This window comes from Heterodontus francisci, chromosome 20 (genome assembly GCF_036365525.1).
Source record: "Heterodontus francisci isolate sHetFra1 chromosome 20, sHetFra1.hap1, whole genome shotgun sequence".
Taxonomy (NCBI): Eukaryota; Metazoa; Chordata; class Chondrichthyes; order Heterodontiformes; family Heterodontidae; genus Heterodontus; species Heterodontus francisci.
Window position 1 is genome coordinate 51281442 of NC_090390.1, and position 17782 is coordinate 51299223.

Here is a 17782-nt window from a genome sequence, read left to right on the forward strand (position 1 = left end):
GAGATTTCAGTGCTGTATCTCTAATCTAATCTAAAAATTTCTCGACTACTTACCCTCCCTTAGTATTATTTCTGATGGAAAAACAAGGTATACTGCCAATACTTTTGTGGTAAGGAAAACATTCAGTAAGTTGGGAAAGGTATTTGATCAGGAATAAGGGCAACAAAGCTCTGAACTGAGAATGATTGCCTTTTGTGTCAAGGTTGATCTGATAAAATTAGAGGAATAGCTCCAGCAATACTATGCCGAAAACGGCAGCGGAAAATTCTGAGAGCATGTCATCTGAGGTGAAAAGAGTTGGGTGGTGGTTGGGAAGGAGTTTCCAAAATTCAGGCAATGGCCAATAATCAAAAGGAAATCAAATTGCCTCTCTATATTGGTAATAAAAGATAGCGGCTCTAATCGTTTAACATCGAGGCATGTTATTTGACATGTCATCCAAGTAGCCTAACCAAATGCATCAGATCTATCATCAGTGGGATCAAAAATCTGTATTGCAATTACATGCAGGATACAAAAGCAAATGTTGACTCAAAAACCATCTAATTTCTTCCCCAATATTGTACCAAGAGAAAAGGTAGGGGATTTTAACCTAGATCAAAAATACGCACCTTTTTCATAATATTTATATTTTTAAATGCTGACTGCATAGCAACAGAGCCATACTCCAAATCCAAATGTCGCTCTTTCCCAGTGCTTTTGGGCCATTTGCCAGTGTGCAGGAAGAAAGGGAAGATACATTCTTCAACTTTTTTCACTTTCTGTGTTAATTATTTTTACATTCTATATATGAATCACTGATATCCTTTTTTTCTATAACCTTGCTGGGAAAGTCCAAAAAAATGCACAAATGCAGATTCATGGTTGAGTGAAAGGCAGAACACTGAACAGGCATGTCATTAAAGGAATACGTTTGCTGGAGTTGACACCTATTTTAACGTCAGTGTTAAAAAGTTATGATAACCATATGTACGTGCAAGTGCGAAATATCAAAACGGATTCTTCCTGAAATTGTATTCAAATTAATTGTGTTTTGTTTTAAAGTTATTTGTCATCATGTTGACCTTATCCACAGCATAAAAACAAATTAAAAGTCATCATTGAAAAACAAATAGCATGGCATTTCTATCGCAAAAATGGAAGAGAACGAGGAACTTTTGATTTGTCAGTTTAAAATCATAACGGTAAAATGAAAAAAATTATAAATCATTTAATATGAGTGTTAATAAGTCAATGTTAACTGGAAATCAAGAAATGAAATATATAAACATCTAATTACTTTTCAACGATTCCCTCAAAACTAATTAAATGTACTTTTACAACATAACATGCACTTTTATCTTTACAGACTCTCCTATCGAACAGGACAGGATACTACAAATTGTGACACCTGTCGAAACAGTGCGTGCATCATTTATAGGTAAGCTACTGAACAAAACAAGAAGAATCACTTTTGATAACCTAGAAATATAAATTTCTGGTTTTGTTTCAAAAAACAATATCCTATTCTTTAAACATTACTTGACCCAACAAAGGTTACTTCTCTTCAGTACATTCTTCTTCATTCTTTGGATGTATTTGAGTCTCTGTATACAATGCACACCTGCCATCTCAGTGCAAGAAAGCCCAGGACACTGTTCTTTTAGGATTCTAGTATCTGGTAACAATAACACAAGTCCCTTGAACCAACAAAGCACAATTGCAGTATCACATTACTTTTTGAAGTACAGAGTTGATTCAATGGGGCAAATTCACAAAATCAAGCTATGGAGAAAAATACATTCAAGATTTTCACACACTGTAAAACAGATGATCTTGTCCCACGCTAGTGCACAAGACCCTCAACCTGAAGCAGATATTCAGTTCTTTGCCAGCAATGGCAACAGTGGGGTTTAAAAAAACCAACAAAAGCACAAAACTGTTGCAGCAACAATAATACAAGCTCACAACCAATCAGAAAGAGAGTGAGGGATAAACTGGGTGGGAAGGGTAAACGTGGAGGTGAATTTTTTTCAAAACAATGAAGGTGGCTATATCCACAATCAGTAACCTAATATCCCTCTGCACTTGTTCAATCTCCCCATATAAACAGGGCATATTTGTAAGGTATAGGAAATAAATGCAATGAAAAGCTGATAATGGGGTTTTGAGGGGCCACATATTCACCTTTCAACATAGAGGTATTGATATATCAAGGCAATAATGCCTGGCCACATCATGTGAACTGTACCTGCTTAATGCTTTGTACATGATCTTTAGAGGAATCTTGTGAATGTTGGCCTATTACACTAACTTTCTTTAGAGGATCCTTTTTTTTAAACAAAGAAATAGCACAGCAAACAGAAATTTCACAACTAAATATGGAGGTTAGTCTGGTTTCCCAAAAAAAGATCATGGTTGACATGCACAGACGCTAAAATATAATTCTTTTGGAAAAGACATGGGATGACTGATAAAGCTTTGGAATTAAACTCTGGTAGCCGCTCTTGTTTTGAAAGGTAATCATGGGCGACAGCATTAGTCGATGGTGGAATTTTACATCTTCTAAATGGCAGGCCCAATTCATGTGGCTGAACCTTGCTCCTGTTGAGAACACCCACCATTTCTGCACTTCAGGTGCTGTGCAATCGGTAGGAATATCTCCTTACCCACAGAGAAACAGGGAACTAGAAAATCAAAGATTTTCCACCAAAAGCCTTTTGCAGTATCAGATAGTGCAACAAATATGTTCTGCCAAAGTTAATTTAGTACTTCATGAATTCAATTGATCTCATTATCATTCTGTTTTTCAACTTGTGTAATTATCTTACTTGTAAATAAAGCTTGCTGTTGTTCAATGTAGCAATGGTATTTACTGCCTTTCGGATTAGGTAGGAAAATAATATGGGCACCTCATTTGGTCTCTGGTGTGTTAATAAAGAGTTATTATTAGTCCTTTGGCATGCTATCCCATAGGTGGCACATTTTAAGATTGCAATCTTTGATCCATAAAAGACTCAGGATAAATTTGTTCACATAACGCCACTTTCAGCAACACTATGCAGACTTAATGTCAATTCATCTGGGCAGGCACTGCCGCATTGTTTTCTTCAATATCATTAATGAAGAATGCTGCGTGGGTCATGCAGGTAACGGCCCGCTGTGCTGCCTGCCCCCAGGAATCGATGCAAGTCTGCAGCCTACGTGAACAAATTTCTCCACCTCAGTCTGCTAATTGAAACCATCTTTCTGCTCTGAACAACTATCTAAAAGTACTGGGGAAAAGCACGGATTGCACCATGAATCACTGCTTTCCGTGCCATTTTTACTCAATCATGAGTTAAGACCAAATTGCCAGCAACCCTTCCTAAACAAGAACAATTTGAAAATGCTATGCCAGAGAAAATGTCATATTATAAGTAACCTGTGGCAATGATGTTGGGATGCATTAAAAGGTCAATATTAAACTGAAATAATGAGGTAATCCTTCCGCTTTACAAATCATTAGTGCAACCCTGCTTAAACTACAGCTATGGTTGTCATGCTACAAAAAAGGATATTGTAGCTATTGAAAGGATACATTAAGTAGCAACCTGAATGATTGAGAGGTTAGGGGGATTGAATTATGATTTTTTAGGATTCTGAAGGAACTACGTAATGCTATTATGCTACACAAGCCATTTCATCTTGTTAAAGACAGTAGAAGCAGAGAACATGACCTGAGCTTCAAAGCAGGTAAATTTAAAATTAATTTGCAAGAACAATATTTCAGTGAGCAAGTGGTCAGTCTATGGAATAGTATCTCTAGGGAGAGGGTGGAAGGAGTTACTGATTTAGTCAAATGTAAATTAGATAGATTTCTTTTTTAAAAATTACATTTTGGAATCCAGTGGGGGGGGGCGATTTTATGTTCTTCCTCGCAGCAACTTTGGAGGTGGCAAAAGCATATAATTGGGTGAGATGGTGGTGGGGGGGGGGGGGGTTACTAAATCCGGGGCGGGAAAGCCCATGGACAGCATTCCTGTCCCATCATCAATTCAGGCCCATAAGTGGGCAATTAATGGCCTCATTCAATGGCCGCTATTAGCCCAGTGGCGGGTGGGCCCATCACCACATGGGGAGCACACCAAGCAAACCCGTGCAGGTTGCTTACCGGCTCCGGTGGGGTGGGGTCCTATGCTGAAAGGCACAGTGCCTGATCGAGGGACCCAGCATCGGGAAGGAGGAGTGATGCTGAGAGCCAACCCCTGCCCTTGATGATGACCTCCCACCCTCCCTACCCTGCGAAACCCCTCTCACCCTGACTCACCTGTGGCCTGAGTCCAGTGCCTCCGATGAGTCCAGTACCGGCAGCAGCCACCCTCTGCGATGGCACTGCTCAGTTAAAGAGCTGTTTGCTTCTGATTGGCTGGAAGCTCTCAGCAGGTGGGGCTTCCATCGCTGAGGTCCTTAATCCTGGGGAAGGCCCACCATTGTCCACGTAAGTGACTCATTGGCATGTAATATGGCGGGCCTTCTCCAGAGGCTGCAACATGGGGCTCTCGCCGGCGCTTTGGCTGGTGACTGAAACTCCTGTCGCCCAGATAAAATCCCGGCCAGTATGCGAGTAATATGAGAGGTGCTGAGCAGGATTTTATCCTGCCTTTGGAGACGGTAATGAAGGCGGGGGGCACACAAAATGGCAAACTGTGGCATCAAGCAGTGTGCCTGATGTCTTACTGCCCCCATACCATTTTGCGTGCGGTGGAAAAGTTGGAGGACGGCCCCTCTGCCCAAGGCCAATTAAAGGCAACTTGCCGCCTCCGCTCCAATTTCACTAATGTTGGAGGGACCAACTGCCACCTGGCGACGGTGTCAGGTGAGACTTGGCAGCCTTCTAGTGAGGCCTTTGGGGGTGGGGGGTGGGAAACGGCCTCTTCTATGGCCCATGGAGGTCCCCCTGGTGGCAATGGCTGCCCCCTCAGCATCCCTGCCCCCAACTAACCACCTCACTGGAGGCTGACTGACTGGCCCGGGCCACCCTGATCCCACTTACCTGCATCCCAAGGTCTCCAACATCTTCAGCATTGCAGGTTTGCTGCAATACTGCCAGTGGCCACTGCTCCTGGCCCTCCAGTTGGCCAGCAGCTCTGGATTCGGCAGCTTGTCCCTTAAAGGGATGGCGTTCTTGACAGCGGGCGGGTAATTGGCTACCTGCCATGAAATTCCACCGGGGGTCCGACAGAGAGCTGAGGTGGCATCTCCCCCCGCCTCCAGGCCTGCCACCGGAATAAAATCTGGCCCGTTAAGTGTAGCATGCTTGGGGGGGGGGGGATTAGTTGACTTTGGTCCTATGGTTCCCAAAGTTCTCCACCGTTAGGTTTTTCCTTCGGTCATATATCTGGGTCTGCTGTAGACAAGTCAATATAGATTGATTAGTCAAAACACCATCATCATTGCATCAGTCAACTGTCAGGACGGTGGGTGGTGAACTGGATGGATCTTTTGCCTAGCAATTCCTATGTTCCTATTCTTCAAGGTACAACTTCATCTTGCTCAATGTTTTTCTCGTGCGAACAATTTCCCACTCCTCATGATCTTGAGCTCCCTATCCACTATTTGCACTGTTAAAGTTACCTGCTCCCTGCAAATCACATGGCCACAAAAAGCTGAGACACTAACCCAGAATGAATCGATTTCTCTGTGTCGAGAAGTCCCTAAGCTGTACTCAGCGTCACTCAAATAAAGAACTCAGCATGTAAAAAAGGTTTGCCCATATAAACCTGAATCCCACCAGCTGTGATGTTGGCTGTCTAACATGTTGAAATATCCTTAATCAATGTAGTTTTTCAATATGAAAGTTGATTTTTTTTGATTGAGAAGCAATGAAGCGATGCAGCTAACAGGTCTCACAACTTCAATCAGAAATTTATTGAAGCAGTTGGTTTCAAAACTGGAAGGATCAAGTAACTTGAAGAAATTAATATAAAGACCCTAACCTCTAGCAGTGCTATCAGGGTTCAACTGCTACAAGTAATATAGAATGAAAGCAATGCTATACACAAATACATGAATTTGTACTGATTGCTCAAGTACAACGGAACGTCAGTTCCACAATAAATGAAGAAGTGCATTGGAATTCTTAAACTAATTAACTTTTTTTCTCGAGACAATCTGTGCTCTTTGAATACTAATATCATGAAACATATGTTATAGTCTAATGACAAGTTAATCCTTCAAAGATAATTCAATATGTCCAAGTATGAAATTTCTCCAAGCTAATACACTACACTATGTCCTTCTTGAATGTCAACTTATGTTAGCTTTTACATATAGTTCAACATTTCTTATTGGTGAATGACACAGCAACTGAACATATTTATATATAAAAAGAAATGTCAAATTCAAATCATTGCAAACATGTATTTATATACAACTATTACGACCAGGTGAGAAAGGAGTCTCGGGTTCCATCTCAGCCTTTACCTGGTTTTACCGTAACAGAGTTTAATTTTAAACACACGGTTTTTTTTTTTAGCTCCCCCTTCGTGAATCCTTGTCCACTAACTTCCAACTCGAAGGCAAAGAAACTAGCCAAATAGGTTTTCTTAGGTTTAAAGAAAAAAGGTTGAACTTTATTAAACTTAAACTTTAATTCAGTCAACGCCTACGAATACGCAATGCAGATAGAGACAGAAAAGAGAAGAAATAAAGTGGAAAAGTTTCAGTCAATATCTGAAGATGGTTTTGGTTACTGTTCTTCGAACCCACTGCAAAATCCTTGACTGTAGGTAGGGCCCTTGCTTTTCGTTGGGGCCCAGTATTCTTCTTAAGCCTTGTTCGATGTAGGAGACTTTTCTCTCTTGAAATTCATGTGTCCTCAGTGGGTCCAGAGGCCTGAGAGAGAGAGATGGGAGCAGACAGGAGAGGTCTTGTCACTCCAGGAGCATTCTGCAGTCTCTTTGAGTTCAAACTCTTTGTACAATTCAGAAAAACCCAGGTTGCTAAACAGGTTAGTCATGTGACTAGCTGGTTTGACCATGTCCGTTTGTGGATTCTCTTGTTTTAGCCGACCCTGGACTGTCTCTTCTTACATACAATACCGGGCGCTCAAAGTCAATTGTGGGTTAAATTGAAGCAGGGAATAGGCCCTTTGTCCCTCCAAGCACTGTCTGTTAGTATGCAAAAATGTTTTTCCAGCCAAGTGTCTGGTGATTTTTTTTTTTAACAAGTCCTTTCTTCACTCTAGTAACAGTTTAAAATCAATGTTCAGATGACAAAATTAATATACCTCATTCTTGGCAGGCAGGGGCCTGCATGACAGCAATTAACAAACTATGATGGTACGGGTGAGTCTGAGGATTTGTGGTTTTCTTTTTTTTTATTCATTCATGGGATGTGGGCGTCACAGCCTATGCCAGCATTTATTGCCCATCCCTAATTGCCCTTGAGAAGGTGGTGGTGAGATGCCTTCTTGAACCGCTGCAGTCCATTTGGGGTAGGTATACCCACAATGGTGTTAGGAAGGGAGTTCCAGGATTTTGACCCAGCGATAGTGAAGGAACGGCGATATAGTTCCAAGTCAGGATGGTGTGTGACTTGGAGGGGAACTTGCAGGTGGTGGTGTTCCCACGCATTTGCTGCCCTCGTCCTTCTAGTTGGGAGAGGTCGCGGGTTTGGAAGGTGCTGTCTAAGGAGCCTTGGTGCATTGCTGCAGTGCATCTTGTAGATGGTACACACTGCTGCCATTGTGCGTCGGTGGTGGAGGGAGTGAATGTTTATAGATGTGCCAATCAAGTGGGCTGGTTTGTCCTGGATGGTGTCGAGCTTCTTGAGTGTTGTTGGAGCTGCACCCATCCAGGCAAGTGGAGAGTATTCCGTCACACTCCTGACTTGTGCCTTGTAGATGGTAGACAGGCTTTGGGGAGTCAGGTGGTGAGTTACTCGCCTCAGGATTCCTAGCCTCTGACTTGCTCTTGTAGCCACGGTATTTATATGGCTACTCCAGTTCAGTTTCTGGTCAATGGTAGTCCCTAGGATGTTGATAGTGGGGGATTCAGCGATGGTAATGCCATTGAATGTCAAGGGGAGCTCGTTAGATTCTCTCTTTTTGGAGATGGTCATTGCCTGGCGCAAATGTTACTTGCCACTTATCAGCCCAAGCCTGGATATTGTCCAGGTCTTGCTGCATTTCTACACGGACTGCTTCAGTATCTGAGGAGTCACGAATGGTGCTGAATATTGTGCAATCATCAGCGAACATCCCCACTTCTGACCTTATGATTGAAGGAAGGTCATTGATGAAGCAGCTGAAGATGGTTGGGCTTAGGACACTACCCTGAGGAACTCCTGCAGTGATGTCCTGGAGCTGAGATGATTGACCTCCAACAACCACAACCATCTTCCTTTGCGCTAGGTATGACTCCAGCCAGCGGAGGGATTTCGCCCTGTTTCCATTGACCTCAGTTTTACTAGGGCTCCTTGATGCAATACTCGATTAAATGCTGCCTTGATGTCAAGGGCTGTCAATCTCATCTCTTGAGTTCAGCTCTTTTGTCCATGTTTGAACCAAGGCTGTAAAGAGGTCAGGAGCTGAGTTGCCCTGACGGAACCCAAACTGAGCGTCACAGAGCAGGTTATTGCTAAGCAGGTGCCGCTTGATGGCACTGTTGATGACACCTTCCATCACTTTACTGATGATTGAGAGTAGGCTGATGGGGCGGTGGTTGGACTTGTCCTGCTTTTTGTGTACAGGACATACCTGGGCAATTTTCCACATTGCAGGGTAGATGCCAGTGTTGTAGCTGTAGTGGAACAGCTTGGCTAGGGGCGCGGCAAGTTCTGTAGCACAGTTCTTCAGTACTATTGCCAGAATATTGTCAGGGCCCATAGCTTTTGCAGTATCCAGTGCCTTCAGTCGTTTCTTGATATGTTTAGTTTAGTTTCGAGATACAGCACTGAAACAGGCCCTTCAGCCCACCGAGTCTGTGCCGACCATCAACCACCCATTTATACTAATCCTAGACTAATCCCATATTCCTACCACATCCCCACCTGTCCCTATATTTCCCTACCACCTACCTATACTAGGGGCAATTTATAACGGCCAATTAACCTATCAACCTGCAAGTCTTTGGCATGTGGGAGGAAACCGGAGCACCCGGAGGAAACCCACGCAGACACAGGGAGAAAGTGCAAACTCCACACAGGCAGTACCCAGAATTGAACCCGGGTCGCTGGAGCTGTGAGGCTGCGGTGCTAACCACTGCGCCACTGTGCCGGAGTCAATCGAATTGGCTGAAGTCTGGCATCTGTGATGCTGGGGACTTCAGCAGGAGGTCGAGATGGATCATCAACTCTGCACTTCTGGCTGAAGATTGTTGCAAATGCTTCAGCCTTATCTTTCACACTGATGTGCTGGGCTCCCCCATCATTGAGGATGGGGATATTTGTGGAGCCACCTCCTCCAGTTAGTTGATTAATTGTCCACCACCATTCACGGCTGGATGTGGCAGGACTGCAGAGCTTAGATCTGATCTGTTGATTATGGGAGTGCCTAGCTTTTCTGCCATGTAATATACATGTATCAGGGCAACCTATTTACAGTTTTGCAGAAGTCAAATTTTATTTTTAAATGGGGGGAGTGTTAGCAGTCGGTTCAGGTTCAAAATAAGTAAATTCCATACTTTCAGGGAAAATGTAAATTAATGAGCTTGATTATTATAATAAAGGCAAAATACTGCAGATGCTGAAAATCTGAAATATAAACAGAAAATGATGGAAATTTGTGGAGAGAGAAACAGATTGACTTTTCATGTTAATGACCTCTTGTCAGAACTGGAAATGTTACAGATGTAACACGTTTAAGCACGTACAAGTGCAGGGAAAGAAGGGGGTTGGGGGAGAACAAAAGGCAAGGTGTGTGATAGGGTGGAAGGATGAGTGATTAAATGACAAATATGGTGCAAGGCACAAGCAGGTGGGGTAATGGGACAAGTAAAGAAATAAAAGACGTATCTAGGCTTGACTATTAACACCCACTTTGCCTTGTACCACTCTGCCTTGAATCATTTAAACACTACTTCCTTCCACCCTATCAAAAACTTCCCTTTTGTTCTTTATCCCCTCTCCACTTTGCACTTGCTTAAAACTTGTTATATCTGTCAAATTTTCCAGTTGACAAAAGGACAACCTGAAACATAAACTTTCTCTCTCCACCAATGATGCCTGACCAGTTGAGTATTTTTTAAATTATTTTTGTTTAGCCACGTATTCAATTTTACATCTCATCTTCTTACACAGGTCAGGACACATGCAAATATGCTAGGTCTGAGGCATGGAACAGTCTGATGGAGTAGAGTGGTAATGGTATTGTTGGGCAGGCAGCTCCTGGTTTGAAAACATAAGAGAAACGGACAGGCTCTTTGAAATAGGGAGGGAGGTAGATTAGTGTTAATTCTCTCAAAGTACACGTTACTTAGAATACATCCACACAAACTACACTCTGTGATTATCAGTTAGCAAAACTAGTGATTTCTTTTTCAATTTGAGTGAAACAGCCAAAAGATTAACTTTGAAAACAAGTAGTGTTAAATACCAACCTCCAGTATCAAGAACAATAAATTCAAGAAAATACTACAGGTAGAGCATTTGACAGATATACCATATAGCATACTCTCAGTGTGTAAGTTTCATTACATTTTTCAAAACAGTTAATGAATACAAAAAGATTACATCAGGTTAGAATAGTTGAAGTAAGGTAGAAATAACGTCAATATTCTTTTTGGGAGAAAATAGCATCAGTCCATGTCCGATCACTTAATTCCAGATTTACTGAATTATCTCTTGTCAGGATATTACCTGTCACTATGGGAACAAAACTAATTATTCAACTCCAATATTCAGCAGTGCAGTCCAAAACTGGAAAAGGTCAAACCATCATTTTGTTTTACTCTCCAAAGGGTAGGCAAGTGACAATGTCTTGAAAAACTATCACAGCATTTAACCTTTTGGTTGCTGACAGGGACAAGGAAAGGACATCCGTGTGACCCATTTGGGCTCACATGTCATGACACACAAACAAATAAAGTTACTTTAATGACAGCAAAATACTGCAGATGCTGGAAATCAAACAAAAACAGAAAATGCTGAAAATACTCAGGCAGCATCTGTGGAAAGAGAAACAGAGTTAACATTTCAGGTCAATCACCTTTCAACAGAACTAGAAGTAGTTACAGAGGTAACAGTTTACAAGCCAAACAAAAGAAGAAAAACAGAAAGCAAAGAAAGTGAACAAGGTAAAAGAGACAATCAAAAATTCTGTTGGAGGGAAAAGCAAAACTTCTTCAAAGTGGGCATTCCTGAAAGAGAAGTGGACATGAAATAAACCCTAAAACAAAACCAAAATACATGGATGCTGGAAATCTGAAATAAAAATAGAAAATGGTGGAAATACTCAGCAGGTCAGGCAGTATCAACTTGAAACATCAGCTGAATCAAAAAAAACTGACGCAGACAAACATAACCGGAAGTCAAGCCGACAGATCACTCGGCTATGATTTAAGCACTGAATTAAGACACATAGCTATCCTCACAGAAGCAATCAGCCTTCAGCTTCCCTGGGTATGCCCTGTTATACCTTACCTACCACAGGTAAGGAAACAGTGACAGCTCCATTTGCAATTTCTTAGAAAATAAGGCCTGCAATCAAAAAAACTTGGACTACATCCAGACCTGCACTGATAATGACAAGAAACATTTGCACTACACAAGTGCCAGGCAATGACAATCCCCAACAGAAGAGCACCCACCGCCACCACCCTCCCTCCCCCCCATTAATGAAAACAAAAAATGCTTCAAATACTCAGCAGGCCTGGCAGTATCTGTGGAAAGAGAAACAGAGCTAACGTTTCCCGTCCGTGATCTTTTATCAGAAAGAGCACCTTCCCATGAAGGGTATGACATTATACACACAAAATCCCTTACAATCAACATGCTGGGTATCACTACTGACCACAGAATCGTTCGGTCCATTATATCTGCGCTGGGTCTCCGAAGGAATAATTTACCTACTGCCACTCACCCGCCTTCTTCCTGTAGCCCTGCTTGTTCTTCCTTTTCAGGTAACAATCCAATTCCCCCTTGAATGCCACAATTGAACCTGCCTCCACCATATTCTTAGGCAGTGCATTCTGGATCCTCAGGACTCGCTGCGTGAAAAAGTTTCTCCTCATGTCGCCACTGCTTCTTTTGCCAATCACTTTAAATCTGTGCCCTTTTCTTCTCGGACATGATCTTCCACCAATGGGAACAGTTTTTCCCTATCTGTTCTGTCCAGACCCCTTATGATTTTGAAAATCTCTAAGAAATCTCCTCTCAGCCTTCTCTTCTCCAAGGCAAACAGTACCAACACCTGATACCCAAATGGACAGCCAGGTAAATGCCATGGTTACTAGAGCAGGTCAAAGGCTGGGTTTTCTGTGTTAAGGGGCTCACCTCATGACTCCAAAGCCTCGCCACCAACTACAAGGCACATGAGGGCCAAGATTTTATGGGGCACCGTGAGGTGGGGAAGCAGGAGGCCCAGAGTATTGCGAAGAAGGCGAGGGAGGCAGTGGGGCAGAGGTCCCATTGCCTCCCTATCACCAAGCATCTTCCTGGGGCCGGGATAGACTGATAACAGCCTTCCCACCCAGAGGCTATTTGAGGCCCTTAAGTGGCCTATTAATGGCCAATTAACGCCCTGGTCCTACCACCGCTGGGATCTTGCCAGCGGTGGAGGCAGGGGGAGGGGGGGTGGTGCCTCCACCATGCGGGAGGATGCCTTGCAACACAAGCGCTTGAGGGGGGAGTGTCGTCCCCTGTGGGCAAGTTGTGGCCCACAGAAAGTCCCCACCAGGAGCAACTTTACCCCCACCTCCCGGTAACTCCTCCCCCTGGTCTTCACAACCATCACAATCTCCCCTGCTCTTGCCGGGGCCTTCTGGACCTGCTTCGTGGACCCCACCTCATCTACCTCTTGTCTGGGGTTCCAGCCCTGGGCCTGGGTCCAAGGCCTTTGCAGTACCGGCATTTGCCAGTGCTTCCGGTGGGGCTGCCAATACTGCTGAGCTGTCGGCCCTCTGATTTGCTGGTAGCTCATGGACGCGGGATCCCCGTCTTTAAAGGGATGGAGATTCCAGCTCATGAATCTTTAAATGAGAAACACTGGGGGATCACTCCAGGGGGCGACGAAACTGCACCGCCTTTTCGGCCCATGCTGGAAGCCCCACCTCCTACACAAAATCCAGCCGAGTAGGATGGAATACACCAGCCTGAACTGGTGCGGCAGTAATAATACTCAAAAAGCTCTCCAAATCACGCAAGACAAAGCAGTCCACTTGGTTGGCTCGGTATTGAACCGCGACACTAGGAGGACACATATACTCCAGTCGATCCTACAATGCCCACTAGATTAAACAGTCACCCCTTTGACAACCAGTGTATCATAGCTGCAGTGTGTACTACCTACAGGATGCACCGCAGAAACTCACAGGTTCCTTCGGCAGCACCTCCAAAACCCACAGTCTTGAACATTACAGAAGGACAATGGCAGCAGATTCATGGAAACACCGTCACTTCCAAGATCGTCTCCAAGTCACGCACCATCCTGATTTGGGAATATATCGCAACTACTTGACTGTTGCTGGGTCAAAATCTGTCGATATCAGTCTTGAATAGTCTAAGACTGTGCATCCACAGCCCTCTAGGGTAGATGATTCCCACGATTCATAACCCTCTAAGGGAAGAAATTTCTCCTCATCTCAGTCCTAGATGGCCAACCACTTATCCAAAGACTATGCCTTTCAGCTTTTACCCTGTTAAGCCCTCTCAGAATTTCATTCATTTAAATATCACTTCTCATTCTTCTAAATTCCAAGGAATATAAGCCCATTTTACTTACTCTTTTCTCAAGAGACAGCTCTCTCATCCCAGGATTCAATCTAGTGAACCTTTGTTGCATGCCCCCAAGGCAAGTGTAACCTTAGGTACAGAGACCAAAACTGTACTCAGGTGTGGTCTAACTAAAGCCCAATCCAATTACAGCAAGACTTCTTTACTCATATACTCCAACCTCCTTGCAATAAAGGCCAACATACCATTTGCCTTCTGAATTGCTTGCTGTACCTGCATATTAACTTTGTGACTTATGTACAAGGGCCCCTAAATCCATCTGCATACCAACATTTAATAGACTCTCACTTTCTAAAAAAAAGACATGCTTTTTTCATTCTTCCTACCCAAGTGGATGTTGAGAAACGTCCAGAAATTTGAAGCCAAGTTTGAAAGATCTAGATCTAGATTTTTCCAGATTTTTTTCACAGCTCACAGATCAACTGACAGCAGCAGGAAAAGCAGCTAAATAATTTCCATCTTTGCTGTCTGTGCTGCATTATGGGTATATCCTGGCAGAACAAAATCACAAATGCGACAGCCCTCTCAAAGGAAGAGCTCCCAGGTGTGTTGGCACTAATCAAACAGAGACGGCTTCGGTGGATCGGACATGTCCACAGGATGGAAGAAGGTCACATACGTAAGGACCTTCTGTATGATGAGGTAGCCAGGGCCAGACTACCAGCAGGGCGCCCAAAGCTCTACTGCAAAGATGTTTGTAAGAGTGACATGAAGGCCCTAAATGTCAACTATCCCCCCGTGAGTTACTAGCTGGTGAAAGAGGAAAATGGCGACATATCCTGCAGACTGGTGTGCACTACTACGACAACCAGTTGCTACAGCAGCTTGGCAACAGGTGCCAACGTCAAAAACAGCAACTCACAGCGTCACTTGGCAGCTTCACGCGCAACACTTGTGACAGAACCTGTCTCTTAAGGATTGGCCTTCACAGCCGTCAGCAAAAGTGCACCGAGAGAAGACACTCCACCTAAATGGATTGTGTGCTGCGTGTCCATCATCTTTCATAGCTGGAAGGATGCCAACCAACCAAAATGGATAATTTCACACATCCCCACAATATATTCCATCTGCCACCTTCTTATTCAATCATTTAACCAGTCTACATCCCTTTGCAACCTTTGTGTCCTCCTCATAGCTTACTTTCCCACCTAGCTTTGTATCATCAGCATATCTGGATACATTATGCTCAGTCCGCTCATCTACGTAATTGATATAGATTGCAAATAGCTGAGGCCCAAGCACTGACCCTTGCACGAGTTACATCCTGCCAACCTGAAAATGACCCATTTATTCCTACTTTCTGGTTTCTGTAGGTTAACCAATACCCAATCCATGCTAATATATTAGCCCAATGCCATGAGCCCTAATCTTGAGTAACAAATTCTATACAGCACATAAAATTCCTCTGAAAACCCAAATATATTACATCCACATTCCCCCTTACCTACCTTGCTCGCTACACCCTCAAAATGCTCCAGATTTGTCAAACACAATTTCCCTTTCATGAAACTGTGCTGACTCTGCCTAATCATATAGTACCCTGTTACCATGCCCTTAGCAACTCTGAAGTCAAGCTAACTGACCTATAGTACCCTGTTTTTTCTTTCTGCCTCCTTTCTTTAACAGCAGAGTTACATCTGCTACCTTCCAATCCACAGGAACCATTCTAGAGTCTAGAGAATTTTGGAAGATTAAAACCAATGCATCCTCTATCTCTGCAGCCACCTCTTTTAAAACCCTAGGGTGTAGGCTATCAGATCCAGGAGATTTGTCTTCTTTTAGTCCCATTCAGTTCTCCAGTATCTTTCAATACTATTAATTACATTAAGTTCCTCACTCTCATTGGACACTTGGTTCCTGTAATGTTCAGTATGTTCTTTGAATCCTCTACTGTAAAGTTAGCCACAAAATATTTGTTAAATGTCTCTGCTATTTCCTTATTGTCCGTCATAATTTCTCCTATCTCTGACCCTAAGGGAGCCATTTATTTTCACCTAATCTCTTCTTTTTTTCCCCCATACTTGTGAAAGACCTTGCAATCTGTTTTTATATTTCTTGCTAGTTCATATTCTATTTTCTCTCTCTTTATTAACTTCTTGGCCATCCTTGACTGAATTTTAAAACCTTCCCATTCCTCAGGCTTACTCGTCTTTTTGCCAACATTGTATGCCTCTTTCTTTTAGACTAATACTATTCTTAATGCCTTTAGCTAGTCATGGTTGGCCCACTTTTCCCCAGAATTTTTGTTCAAGGGCATGTATATTCGTTTTGAATTATGAATTACTTAATTGTTTGCCATTCTACCGTAATATCTTTCAATCTAATTTCCAATCTACCTCAGCCCCTCATACCTCTATAACTGACTATTTAAATTTAAGACTCTAGCTTTGGACTTAACTACATCACATTCAAACTTAATGTGAAATTCTACCATATTATGATCACTCCTGTCCAGAGGCTCCTTTATTATAAGACTACTAATGAAACCTGCCTCATTACACAATACTAAATCTAAAGTAGTCTATTCCCTCGTTGGTCCTTAAAATATTGTTCTGGAAAACTGTTTCAAATGCATTCCATAAACTCTTCCTCCAAACTATTTTTGTCAATTTGGTTTATCCAGTCTATAAGAAGATTAAAGCCCCCCAGGATTATTGCATTACCCTTGTTACATGCTCCTCTAATTTCCTGATGTATAGCCTGTCCAACATTATAATTACTAACAGGGGGCCTATAAGCTACTCCCACAAGTGTTTTTTTTCCTTTATTGTTTCTTAGCTCCACCCATACTGATTCTACATCCTGTTTATCTGGTCTACTAACTTTCTCCCTACTGCCTTTATCTCATCCCCCCTCCTTTTCTATTTTGCCTATCTTTTTTTTAAAGTCATGTTCCCTAGAGTTATTTAGTTCCCAACCTTGGTCACCGTGCAACTATGACTCAGTAATGGATACTAGATCCATTTTCTCTATTTCATCATTCATTCATCTATCTTGTTATGAATGCTTTGTGCATTCGGATATAGCGCCTTTAATTTTTATTATTTTTCCCTCACACAGCCTTTGTTGCTAATGCCCTATTATCACTATTAAAATCTCTGGGGGAAAAAATCTGTTCGTGTAGCACCACCCAAACAATGTCAATTCCCCGGGGACAGGCAGCATCGTGGACTATGGTGCTGCCTGCCCCAAAGAATTGGCGTATGAAAACTAATTTCTCCTTCTCTACCTCTTCTTGATACAATCTGTAGATTTTACCCAAATTATTACTCTGCTCTACATGTTTGACTTTTCTCTTCAGACCCTTAATTTACCCTTACCTGAAACCTCCCTCCCTCCCCCTCCATTAGTTTAAAGCCCTATTTCCAGCCGAGTTGTTCTATTCACCAGGACGATGTTTCCAGTCCAGTTTAAGTGGAGTCCATCTTTCCCCAGTATTGCTGCCCGTGCCACATGAATTGAAATCTTGTCTTCCATACAACTCTTTCAGCGATGCATATAAACCTCTAAACCTGTTTGTACCTATGTTAATTTGTATGTAGCTCAGTTAGTAATCCAGAGATTACCATTGAGATTCTGCTTTTTAATTTAGACCTTAGCTCCCCCAACGCCCCCAATAGAACCTCATTCCATGTTTTACTTATCTCACTGGTTCCTATGTGGACCACAACAACAGGATTCCCCCAGCTTTCTCCAAGTTCTTTTCCAGCCATGAGGAGATGTCCTTAACCCTGGCAATGGGCAGGCAACATAGCTTTCAGGACTTCCGGTTACAGTTGGAGAGAACAGTATCTACCCTCCTGACTATATTGTTCCCTAAATATAGGGTTCCAAAAATCACCTCCTCGTCCTCGTTGCACAACCTGGGCAA

General features: G+C 42.9%; 2 protein-coding genes across 3 annotated transcripts in view; one reads left to right on the forward strand and one right to left on the reverse strand.

The window, feature by feature from the left end:
• Positions 1-17782, reverse strand: part of dock1 (dedicator of cytokinesis 1) — a 744225-nt gene that overhangs the window by 396463 nt on the left and 329980 nt on the right. The window lies entirely within an intron of this gene.
• The window catches only part of LOC137380622 (inhibitory synaptic factor 2A), a 48477-nt gene that overhangs the window by 11693 nt on the left and 19002 nt on the right, over positions 1-17782 (forward strand). The window contains exon 2 of the mRNA XM_068052740.1: positions 1349-1420. Within this exon, the coding sequence (XP_067908841.1) occupies positions 1349-1420 (72 nt within the window). The remainder of the gene's footprint in view (positions 1-1348; positions 1421-17782) is intronic.